Source organism: Curcuma longa, chromosome 3 (assembly GCF_044706935.1).
Source record: "Curcuma longa cultivar G26 ecotype Majalengka, Jawa Barat chromosome 3, ITB_CL_G26_1.1, whole genome shotgun sequence".
Lineage (NCBI taxonomy): Eukaryota > Viridiplantae > Streptophyta > Magnoliopsida > Zingiberales > Zingiberaceae > Curcuma > Curcuma longa.
The window spans coordinates 12158081-12169855 of record NC_133863.1 but is presented as its reverse complement, the minus strand read 5'-3'; the positions used below and the strand labels follow the sequence as shown (position 1 = coordinate 12169855).

Sequence of the window (11775 nt, the reverse complement as noted above, 5' to 3'; positions counted from 1 at the left end):
GTATATATTGACTATGTGGAGCACACTTCAGAAATGAAAGCAACATATATTGCAACTGGACCAGACTAAACTATACATTTAGGGAAGATCTAATACAAAACATCAGCTATAACAAATGTGTATCTATGGGATCCTTTTGCCTGTATAAATGAAAGGGCAAGTAATTGTTGAAAAACAGTGAAGATTACTCATAATGAGAATTAGTTCAACCTCCTGCACAAAACCCATCCTCAACATTCCATCTGCTTCGTCAAGGACACAGAAGTTTAAAACTCTCAAGTCAAGAGTTCCTCTCTCTAGATGATCCGGTAAAAAAGATAAAAAGTTTTAAAAAAAAAACTTACTTTACTGAGCAGAAGGATTTGTAAACTGATGCGGAGCGAAAGAATTACAGTTCAAGTAGGAGTATTGATTTACAATGATAGAAGAGACGCAAATGACAGAGAGCTGGTAAACTTTACATCTAATCGGACTTCATTCGATTACACTCCTCAGTCTGATTTGAAGTGGGGACATGTGATGGTATCCAAATTATTTCCCGAGCACCTCACCTCGGTGATTAAGTATAAGCTTCTATCGAGCATCCTTCTACCAAACACCTTGTCACTGTGTTTGAATATTGACTTCGATTGAGCATCTGACCATTGTACATAGAAATGGACTTCGACTAAGCACCTGACCTCAGTGTTTAGATGTCACTTTCAATCGAGCAATCGACGATAAAGCCCAAATATTGGCTTCTATCAAACAACCAACCCTAGTATTTAGATATCGACTTCTACCGAGTACCTAGCCTCAGTGCTCAAACATTGGTTCCTACTGAGCACTCGGCCTCAAGTGTTCAAATATTAGTTTCTACTGAGCACCCAACCTCAGTGCTCAAATATTAACTTCTATCAAGCACCTGGCCTCAGCGCTTAAATATTGATTCCTACCAAGCATCTGGCCTTAGTGTTCAGACATTGGCTTCTACTGAGCACCCAACTTTAGTGCTTCATATATTAGCTTCAACCAAGCGTCCAACCTCAATGCTCGGATATTAGCTTCAATCGAGCATCCGAACTTAATGTTCAGGTAAGCCGGTAGATGAATACATGGCGTCTTCTGAATGGCGGAACAAGTAGTAGATATCAAAGCTGGTTTCCTAATTCCCTTCTAGGGAATACGTGGCACTTGGTGAATGGAGAAGTTAGTAGTGGATGTAAGAGCTTGTTCCCTAATTCCCTTTTAGAGAATACATGACACTTGTGAATGGAGAAGTTAGTAGTGGTCTAGTAGATGTCAGATTTGATTCCCTGAGCATCCTCCACGGAATACATGACAGTAAATAAATAGAAAAGTCAATAATGGTTGTCAGAGGGTCTATTCATCGGTTTTGATAAGGAAAAGAGAGCAACACCCAATATTTGACATGAAAATCTTTTTTGATATCTATATAAGCGTCAGTAAAATTAAAAGAAAAATATGATTTTCTTCTTACAAGTAGAGGTTACTTTTCTCAATTTTCTTCTTTTTTTTCTTTTTGTTATGCTGAACCTATTCGTCGATGAGTAGCCACGCGATAAAATCAATCAATCATTAACTTGTGTTACTTCTTAGGCTACTTGATCTTGACTATTTGAGAGGTAATCCAACTTTCTAGAGACGAATAGCCTGAGCAAATAAAAAGGACACCATCATAAAACATGTTCCTGTTTGAGATCACCTCCAGATGAGTCATCGAACTCTGGGCTCTGATGCTGACTGAATCACGCAGGACCACGACTTGATGAGAGATGAGAGACGTGGTACTCTTGCCAAGCTGCAAAGAGAAAAAGAGGTGTGAGAACGGAGGCCAGGGATACTATGACTTAGTCATTCCGACACTCAAGTCAACTCTCGACGAAGGATGGAGAAGAAGGAATGTAGCATGTGGGGAATAGGGGATGTGTGTGTGCATGCACGTACCTGTGTCTGCGAGGAGCGGGACCATTATATGGAGTCATCAGAGGAGATGTCCCATCATTGGTAAGGAGAATATCCTATCGTCGTGGTAATTAAGGGTCCTATCACCCATGCTTGGTACGATCCAAGACCATGCCGTGTTAATCATGTTGTATAAAAGGGGTAGGTGAGCTACCATCAAATACTTTATTGTTATACGTGTTCTTCTAGTGGCGGTCCGACAAACTGAGTGATGGAGTGAAGGGAGTAGGACTGTTTGGGATTGTGGACCCGGTACAGGACTGAGCTGACTGAGTAGTCGATCTCGATCTAGGAGATCACAGAGTCAGTGGAGCATAGATCATGAGTAGATCATGGAGTTGGTCGGGCACCGACTCACAGAGTCAACCTGGCCCTGAGTCACTCAGGAGGCAGGTTCAAAGCTCGAAGTTTGAAGTTCGGAACTCGGATGGGCTCCTAATCGGACACTGAGCAAAATAAAACCTTGAGAAGGGTCGGGTGTTGAGTTCTAAGCCGAGTTGGTTATAGAGTCGAGTGTTGAGTTCAAAGCTGGATGCAAATGGGTGTCGAGTCAGCAACGGAGTTAGTCAAGCAAGGAGCTAGTCGGCACCACCTAGCTAGAATGGAGAGCTTGGGGGTGGAACTCGAGTGTGGAAGTTCAGACGTGGAATTAGGGTGTGGGACCGAACTAGTCAATTTTGGAGTCAGGCATTATGTCTGATGTGTTATCTTCAATTGGATCAGATCTTAACTTTCTTCTCCGAGACATACCAACCCAAACATATAGCAAAAAACGGCTTACTTTCACACGTCCTGGAATTCCAACGATAATATCAACCCCTCTCTTTATGGACAATTCTTGAGCACGGAAAGGAGCTCCACCGTACACACAACATGAAGATAACCCCACTGCCCCACCGTAGACTTCAAAGTCCGAGTGTACCTGGATTTATTGTAAGGACAATCAAAACCAATCAAGTTATAGGATACAGAATCATGGAAAGTTGCATAGTAAAGATATTAAATAAAGATCAAATTTGGAATACCTGAATTGCAAGCTCTCGAGTTGGAAGCTGTCGAGGCCTCCGGCGTTGCTCGGCGGCTAGTAAAAATTTTGGAATAAAAAATTAAAAAAACAACAGGTTTGTTATAAAAGATCAAATATCAATTTTATTATTTAAATATACTAAAAAAATTAATACTAAAAATAAAAGGTTTTCACGGACTAAAAATAATAAGGTTAACTTTTTGGAGCTAATTGTAATTATCTTTCAAAAAAAATATGAAGACGACGAAGCTTCTCCTTCTCCTCCATTTCTCTGTTGACCACAAAAGTCCACCACCGCCATTGACGAGCGAAGCGAGAGATAAAGAGGAATCCAGATCGGAGAGGAGAGAGGAGAGAGGAGAGACGAAGAAGATGGCATCCATGGACGGATTCGGAAGACCTCTCCTCGGATTGGCGTTGGCGTTGTCTCTCATGGCCGTCGTCCCTTCCGCGAGCGGTGAGATCCGGGATATGGAAGTCCGATCCGACGGCCGATCCATCATCCCCTTCGACGATTTCGGCTTCACTCGCCGTGGCGGCCTCGAGCTTAACGTCTCCGGCGTCGCCTTCTCCGGTGGCGAAGGAGATGTCGTCCTCTCCCAGCTGGGGTTCTTCCTCTGCACCCGCGACGCCTGGCCCCGTGTCCTGCTCCAGATCCATGACCGAAACATCACCTGCGCCCTCCAGTCCGATCTCGTCCGCGTCGTCTCCTACTTCGACCGCCTCGATCCCCCTCCCAACCCCTCCGGCGTCGACGTTGCTCGATCCACCTCATTCCGCGTCGCCTTCAACCTCACCAACAGTAGCGGCCAGTTCACTCTCCTTTTCGCCAACTGCCTCCCCCATCTCCGCGTCTCCATGTCTGTCCGATCCGCCATGTTCAACCTCCCTGAACCGTCTCGCCGCGCCTACCTCTCTGCCGGCGCCGGCGCGCTCCCAGTCATATACTCCGTCCTTTTCTTCGCCTACGCCTCCTTCGCCGCCGCTTGGGCCGCCATTCTCTTCCGCCGCCAATCCGCCGTCTTCCGCATCCACTACTTCATGCTCGCGGTCGTCGTCCTCAAAGCCTTAAATCTCCTCTGCGAGGCTGAGGACAAATCCTACATCGACCGCACCGGATCCGCCCATGGCTGGGACGTCCTCTTCTACATCTTCAGCTTCCTCAGGGGGATTTCCCTCTTCACCCTCATCGTCCTCATCGGCACCGGCTGGTCTTTCCTCAAACCCTATCTCCAGGACCGCGAGAAGAGGGTTATCATGGCCGTCATCCCCCTCCAGGTCGTGGCCAACATCGCCCAGGTCGCCATCGACGAGTCTGGCCCCTACTCCGGTGACTGGGTCACCTGGAAGCAGGTCTTCCTCCTCGTCGACGTCGTCTGCTGCTGCGCCGTCCTTGTCCCCATCGTCTGGTCCATCAAAAACCTCCGGGAGGCCGCCAGGACCGACGGGAAGGCTGCCGTGAACCTCATGAAGCTCACCCTTTTCCGACATTACTACATCGTCGTCATCTGCTACATCTACTTCACCAGGGTGGGAGTCTACGCTCTCGGCAACCTCATTTCCTACCGCTACCTGTGGAGCAGCGTCGTCGCCGGAGAACTCGCCACGCTAGCCTTCTACGTCTTCACCGGGTACAAGTTCAGGCCAGCGGCGCACAACCCCTACTTGGCCATCGACGACGACGACGAGGAGGCTGCAGCGGAGGCGCTCAAGCTCGACGATGATGCCTTCGAATTGTGATGAAGATTCATTCTTCTTCTCAGATTACTTGCAAACTGAAAAAGAAAAAGGTTGGATTTTGTCTCCATTTTCCAGTTGTTCATATTATAGAAATTCCTGGCAATCATTTAACAGTGGAAAAGTATGATAATCAGAAAAACTGTATGAATTGTCTGTTCACTATTGATTTATCTTGTTCACGTTTCTCAATGACATTGGCACATTTATCTTAATAGAAATTTAGCATTCATTTCTTTGTTCATTGGCGATTGATTCTGGGTAAATACACCATCTCCTTTTTGTATTTCACATATATTTCTAAACATTTTCGATAGGGAATGTCAAGAGATAGCTCCATACATTTAAACGATTCTAATATTATTAGCAAATGATAACATTTTTATCATCTAGTCAAGTAAATTAGATTAAGCAAGGTCTCTTCAAACTTGCACCAATCCAAACAGGCAGATTTCAAACATACAATTTTTCCACACTTTTCACCCAGCAAAGTTTTTCAGTAGAGCATTCAAAAGCAATAGGTCTCTGAAACAAAATAGTTGAATAAACACAAGACTTTTCTAATCCAGTCAATGAGTGTGTTCTAGTTGGGGTTCACAGCAGCAGCCCCTTCCATCTCAGGCGTCTTTAGGCACCTCACCGGTGTGCATTTGTGCAACCAGAGTTTCCACATTGATCGCCTTGGCATCGCGTCGGATTCCAATATCAGATACATAGCGGCCGACGCAATACATGGTGCTAGACACCACCACCAATCCAACAGGAGTTGTCGTCAAGAAACGAAGAGGGGAGGAGGCCACGGCACTCAGGGCAGCTGTCAGAGACGATATTTGCCCGCTCCTTCCTACGCTGAACAATGTTTCCACAAGCAAGCCTGTTTTGCAATATATCGCAAAGTCCTCGCAGTTGTTTTTGAAGATGTTGTACATGCCAAAACCATTGTTGTCATGTAGATATCTTGCTCGGTGGAGGACAACATCAGGAGGATCTGAGTGTGCAAGTGTGCAGGTTCCTCCTCGCGCTTTGGAGAAAAAGAAAGCCGGGGTGACCGCATAACAAAACAGATAGAGATTGCCTCCGGCAAGAAAGCAATCAAGGCAGGACATGATTACTCCGTGGAGTCTGCTCTGATCACCACAACGTTCACACAAATGCCTTCCGGTAGGAGATGGAGAGGAACTGAATGTAATTCGGTCCAAAAAGGTTCCTGTTCCAGTTTCCTGGCCCGCTGCTCTCGTGAAGTGAATGACCATGTCATCTCCGACGAATATCCCTACAAGAGGACAATAAACACAATTGATCGTCATGCATTAACATTGCATTTTTAGTTGGAAAAAGAGAATATGTGATTCATTCTAGAGGCCATGGGTCATCAACAAGCGACAATATTCATGGATCTTAAGCATGGCACGGTACAAACAAAATGCAAATAAACTGCAGAAAAAAGAGCAAGGATACTGGATGAAAATTGTACCAAACTATCATCTTTTCTGAAATAAAAATGCAACATTTGGGACTTGTGACAGATTCAGCAAGGTAGATAGTAGGCAACATTGAATCCCATTGAAAAGGCCCGATCTCTTAGTTCTTGTTGCTTGTAATATATTACTTTCCTAAAATGTTTTATGTTTTCCCCTCAAATCTGAGCCTCAATCTTCACTTAGATAACTACAAATTCTCAATGGTCAATATGTTCATGATATACATATAAGGTTTCAAATAGATTTCTAGGGTAATTGCATTGCAAACATACTATCTAAATAAACTACACGAACATGCTTCAACTTTTGTTTCTCTTTCCTTAGTTCACCAGCACTTTGAGAACAAAAATAGTGAAAAACATGAGCATATAATTGATTTTGCCGCTATTAAAAATTCATGAGCTAGCTAGCTTCACACAGGTTATGCCAGAATTTACTCCCACTTTGAAAGCCATTGGACAATTCAGAAGTTTACAAGGCATAAGCACATTTAGTTCTATTAAGTCGGACTCAAATATTTTAGACCATTGGATAAAACTCATCAAGTTAAAACTGAGAATATTGGTCCCATACCTGGATAAAAGTAGTTGAGTGTTGCATATAGCGCTGACAATCATCAGAAAACAATAAAACATAATGATTATAGAGGTATTTCATAAGATCTATGTGACTTAATTCAAATAGATGTGACTCACTTGTTGCTAGTTCAAGCTTACCATATTTTTTAAGGGAAAGAGGCAAAATTGCATAGTCAGCGTATTTTAAAAAAAAATATGCAACACTGGAATACACAAAATATACTAGTGGAGTATTTACAGGATTGTGCAAGAGAGAAAAAAAATAGCAAGAGTCTAATGATTAGGCTTCAAGCATATTGAGTTGATGAGATAGTTTTCTCACTGGATCAAGTTATGACAAATGGTATAAAACTGGATCTACTTTCTAAACTTGATGATCTGATCTAACACGAAATAACTTATCTATCATAGTAGAAAGGCCATTTGGCCTCACATGATACCCTTTCCCCAAAATTAGACTTGAATTTCGACAAGATAGCAAACCTGAGTGCAAGAAGCTGTGACGCCCTATTATGAAACCACAATTTTAGTAGTGGATCAATTGAGGGATTTTCAAGACCTAGATGAGTTCACTGCCATTAATATAGACCAAAATTCCAGAACCACAAAGTGCAAAAGCAAAAGCAAAGTCATTCAAATGCCTAAATCTACCTCAAGACGTTACTGGACTACAGTCAAAGTACCATAAAACCTTTAACGATGGATCATCTAACCATCTCCGTTCCAAAGATTAAACTTTGCACATTTCAGCAATGGAAAAATAAATAAATTGGTTCAAGACAAACACCAAGCTGAAACTAACTCCAGAAGCACAATGGTATCTGACTCACTGCCCAAAATTAGGTTTTCCTCAGGATGAAACATGAAAACAAGCCAAATAAAGCGAAAAGGGGGGAAGTAGAAGGGAACCGTGATGGGCGTAGAGGTAGGCGGATCGCCATGTGTAGATGTGATCGCCGGGTATCAACTCCTTCCTCTCGATCTTGTTGGACAAAACCCCCATCTATTCTCTCTCTCTCCCTCTCCCTCTCCCTCTCCCTCTCGTCCCTGGTGCGATCGCTGCGGTGGGAGTGGAAAAGGTGAGAGAGATCTCGCGAGGAGATGGAAAGGGATTAAAGCGCTTTCATTATTTTTCATTTCATTTTATTTATCGGCTTTCAAATTTAACGTCGAAGCAACCACAAGGACGCGTGCAATCCGCGTGGCGGAACCTCAATCTGGACCATCAACTTTCGTGTCGGTGTGTGTGGGAAGTTTTGACTTTTGAAATATTAGGAGAAAACATATACAAATTTTCATATTGACTACAATAGTTTGAAAAATAACGATTTGCCCCACTACTTATCATATCATTTTTATCCTTCTCTAAAACTATAGGGATTGTTTGATTCAAATTATGATGTATAACCTTAATTATGTAATTATTAGGTAATTATATAATTAAAATTATAAAGAATAAAATATAACCTATGTTATTTGATTTAATCCTAAATAATATAATAAAAATTTATTTGATAGGAGGTTTTAATATATTATCTTAGTTTAACATTTACTGTATTATTTTCTAGACACTTTTATAATTAAATAAATTTAATATTTAATTTATTTAATAAAATAAATTAAAATTAAAAAGTAAAAATAAAATTTTAATATATATTCAATCAAACAAGTTAAAAAATATAACATGAGTAATAAAATGATTCTATATTTCATTTTATTTATCTTATAGAATTCTCTTGCAAATTTTTATACTCATTCTATTCTAAAAACTAAACCAAAAAAATAATTGTCACTGATATATTATTCATAAAAGATGAAACTGTTGAGATGTAATCAAAAAATTATCTGACTGTTATTAGGGCTCGACTATGCTTTCACCTTTCCCCCGAAATACATGCGCAATGTAATCATCGCTCCACTGCCTCCCCTCTCGCTTTGCCACCGGCCAGCTCCTCTCGGTGGTCGTCGCCTCCGCCTTGTCAATCCCGCCTCAATCCCCATGTCCGACCTCGGTTTGTTCTTACTGCCGCTTAAACCTCTCAGGTCCTCCTCTCAGATAAACCCTCCTTTTTCTCGCGATGCCTGCATTTCCCAATTCCACCTCGCCTCAATTCCGAACGTCGAAATTTCGTGCGAGCTTCGTCCGATGCAAAACAGAAACGAAGAGTTGACTAAGGTTTTGAGCGATTTAAAACACGATAAGTCAGTTAAAATGGATTTAGGGCGGTTTGATATTTGATACATGTACTTAAATGAGAAATATTGAAGGGTATTTTTGAGATAAATTTATTATTAATCTTGAAATTGTGACAAAATCTTATCCTACCAAGATTATCAGATTTTGAGGTTATAATCTATTTTGCTAATGTGACAGTAATACTTTATTATTACTCAGGAATCGATAATTTGAATCAAACAAAGTTATCATTGATAACCTTAGATAGATAATCAAGATTATCAAAGATAACCCTTAATCAAACACTCCCTAAATAGAAAATCAAAATTCCTATTCCAACATTATTGTAATAACTTACAGCACGTATAGTTAAATCAATTCATCACTAATTAAATTTACTTAAATATTGGTTAAAATTATTTTAATTTGATCAAAATGAATCCAAGCTATTTAAATTTGATCAAATAAAGTAATTTTCATGAAAATTATTTAGAACAATCTTGGGTAAAGTTGGTATAATAACCTTGAAGAATAGTATTTTTGAAATATATGATGCCATTTTGATATTTTTTTCAAAGCGGGGTGCAATCAAAACAAAGGATTCTCTTTTAATTTTGAAAAACTAATTAGTCTGGTTAATTATATTTATATTGCCTCTTCTTATAAAATATAAAAGATGGATGGAGGAGTATTTTTTAAATAAGAAGATTCTATCACCAAATTGCTTATTGTCACTTCAGTACCAACTAATCAAAAATATTCTTATCCGGTATTTAGATTCGATTTATGCCGTCCATGGAGAGATAACCAGATAATTAAAGATGGATTTAATTTAATCAAACCATCACCGCCCATTTATTCTATTTTATCTCAATTTTAATATTAAATATTGAGATAATTACTAAATCCAGTATCAATTTGGAATATTTTTATAAATTTCACGACTACTTTCTGTGGCTTTAAAAGGGTACTAATTTGATTAATCGTATCGTAAATAAATTATGTCATTCAGGGAACCTTGACTCGTTGACTGGTCAACGGTCGGCGTCTTGTAAAGATCATGTCCGGATCTAATCTACGTTGCTTACGTCACCTTTCCTTCGTCATCAAATTTCTATTTTTTTCTTTTTGAAAAAAAAAAATAGAAAATTGCAGATATTGCAATATTATTATCAACTAGAATTGTATATATTACAAGATTTTTATACACAATCTGATGAAATATCTATGTGCACTGCTCTTTTGTATAAAAGTGATAGTTGTTTTTATTTCGCCCTGCATAACTGAGTTGGTTACGATGGAACAGACTTGCAGTAAAAGTTCAAATCTTGACAAAGTCGAGCACAATATCTTCACATACTCTCCTCTTTGCCTTACATATGGTCGTGGAGACATCTTAAACCGTCTTGTTCAGAAAAGACAGTTGTTTTTATTTCCACTTGTATTCGTATTCTTTATTTATCTTTGCCCCGTATTCACTTTTTTTATTTTATCTATAGTGTCGGTTAAAAGCATATGCCATCATTATAGCGGATCTTAATTTACTAGATTCTAAATTTATTATTTTTATATTTTTTAATATTCATTTTAATTTAAGATCAATTTTAAAAAGTATATATTTTAAAATTTAGATTATTTTAATTTGATTTATTATTGCTTTTTAAAATATATTTTTTATTTTTAAAAATCTAGTCGATTTTCTTTTGATCTCTTTTGTCAATATTTCTATATTCTTTTTCTCTTTCATCATCGATTGATCTCATATTCCTCTCCTTCATTTCTAGAGATAATATCAAAAGATTTTTTTTCCTCTCGATATCTCATTTTCTTACTCTTTCTTTATTTTACTTGATAAAAAAATATAGATTCTTTATTATTGATTTTATTAGATAAAAATAAAAAATAATTTTTCATTATATTTTTAAATTAATTTTTTTTATAATTATCATGTTTATATTTAATTAATTCTTAAAATTAAATATTTTTAAAAAATAATAAATTTAGAATTAAATTAATATTTAAGATATTAAATTTTATAAAAAAATAAAATTTTTCCAATACATTAATAAATAAATAGCTTATAGATTACTATTGATAATACCTAATATTTTAGTATATGAAAGATTTTTTTAAAAAATTAAAATTAATAAATTTTTAATAATATCTAAAGAATAAATGATTTTATTAATTAAAAAAATTATTATCAAAATTTGAATATAAAATTTTATTAGTAATTTTACTTCTTAAAAAAGTTTAAAAATTAATAATATATTTTTAAAAAATAAATAAATAATTTTTACCTAGAACCTCTAGAAGGGTTGAGACGGCCCTGATCTCCTTTATTTTTCTCAACTCTTTTTATCGCATATATTGGAGCTTATCTGTATTTTCTTTAACTCATCTTTTATCACGTGTTTCTCTCTTTGCTTCCATCAACACAAATCATCATGAACTAGTAATCAGCTATCAATCTAGCATAAACAAAAATAGAACTAATATTTTTTCTCAAAATTTTTATTATTTTTCATTTTCTTTTAGTATGTATTACATAATACATTTCTCATAAAAAAGAGAGATATTATTATTATTATTATTTACAATTGGTACTCCCTCTCCCTCAGTCTTCTCAAACCATCTAAATCTACTCACTCCCAATCCTCCTGATCCTTAAACTCTAAAAACCCTTAATATTCATAAACACGATCTAACACCATCTTTAATCACCGCCGGCGATCACCGGACTCAAGCTTCATAGTTCATCATCCTCTCGCGTTCTCTGTTTATGAAATCCTCCACTTTGCGGTCGACGTC

At 38.2% G+C, this 11775-nt stretch overlaps 2 protein-coding genes across 2 annotated transcripts; one reads left to right on the top strand and one right to left on the bottom strand.

Moving 5' to 3' along the window:
- The first annotated feature begins 3268 nt into the window (after positions 1-3268).
- On the top strand, positions 3269-4921 carry LOC141824520 (protein CANDIDATE G-PROTEIN COUPLED RECEPTOR 7-like). Its single transcript, XM_074711829.1, has one exon. The coding sequence runs from the start codon at positions 3365-3367 to the stop codon at positions 4730-4732; it is 1368 nt and encodes a 455-aa protein (XP_074567930.1). The 5' UTR covers positions 3269-3364; the 3' UTR covers positions 4733-4921.
- A 227-nt stretch (positions 4922-5148) lies between these two features.
- Positions 5149-7907, bottom strand: LOC141825503 (protein LEAD-SENSITIVE 1-like). Its single transcript, XM_074712886.1, has 2 exons — positions 7698-7907; positions 5149-6002 (listed from the first exon to the last, which is right to left on the bottom strand). Exons 1-2 carry the CDS (start codon positions 7789-7791, stop codon positions 5347-5349), a joined length of 750 nt encoding a protein of 249 aa, XP_074568987.1. The 5' UTR covers positions 7792-7907; the 3' UTR covers positions 5149-5346.
- Between the last annotated feature and the right edge of the window lie 3868 nt (positions 7908-11775).

Bases quoted from the DNA above. Each gene is read 5' to 3' on its own strand.
- LOC141824520 (XM_074711829.1), top strand. From the start codon at position 3,365: ATGGCATCCATGGACGGATTCGGAAGACCTCTCCTCGGATTGGCGTTG.
- LOC141825503 (XM_074712886.1), bottom strand. From the start codon at position 7,791: ATGGGGGTTTTGTCCAACAAGATCGAGAGGAAGGAGTTGATACCCGGC. The intron at 6,003-7,697 runs GTTCCCTTCTAC...GTCCTCTTGTAG, and splicing joins CTACCTCTACGCCCATCACG to GGATATTCGTCGGAGATGAC.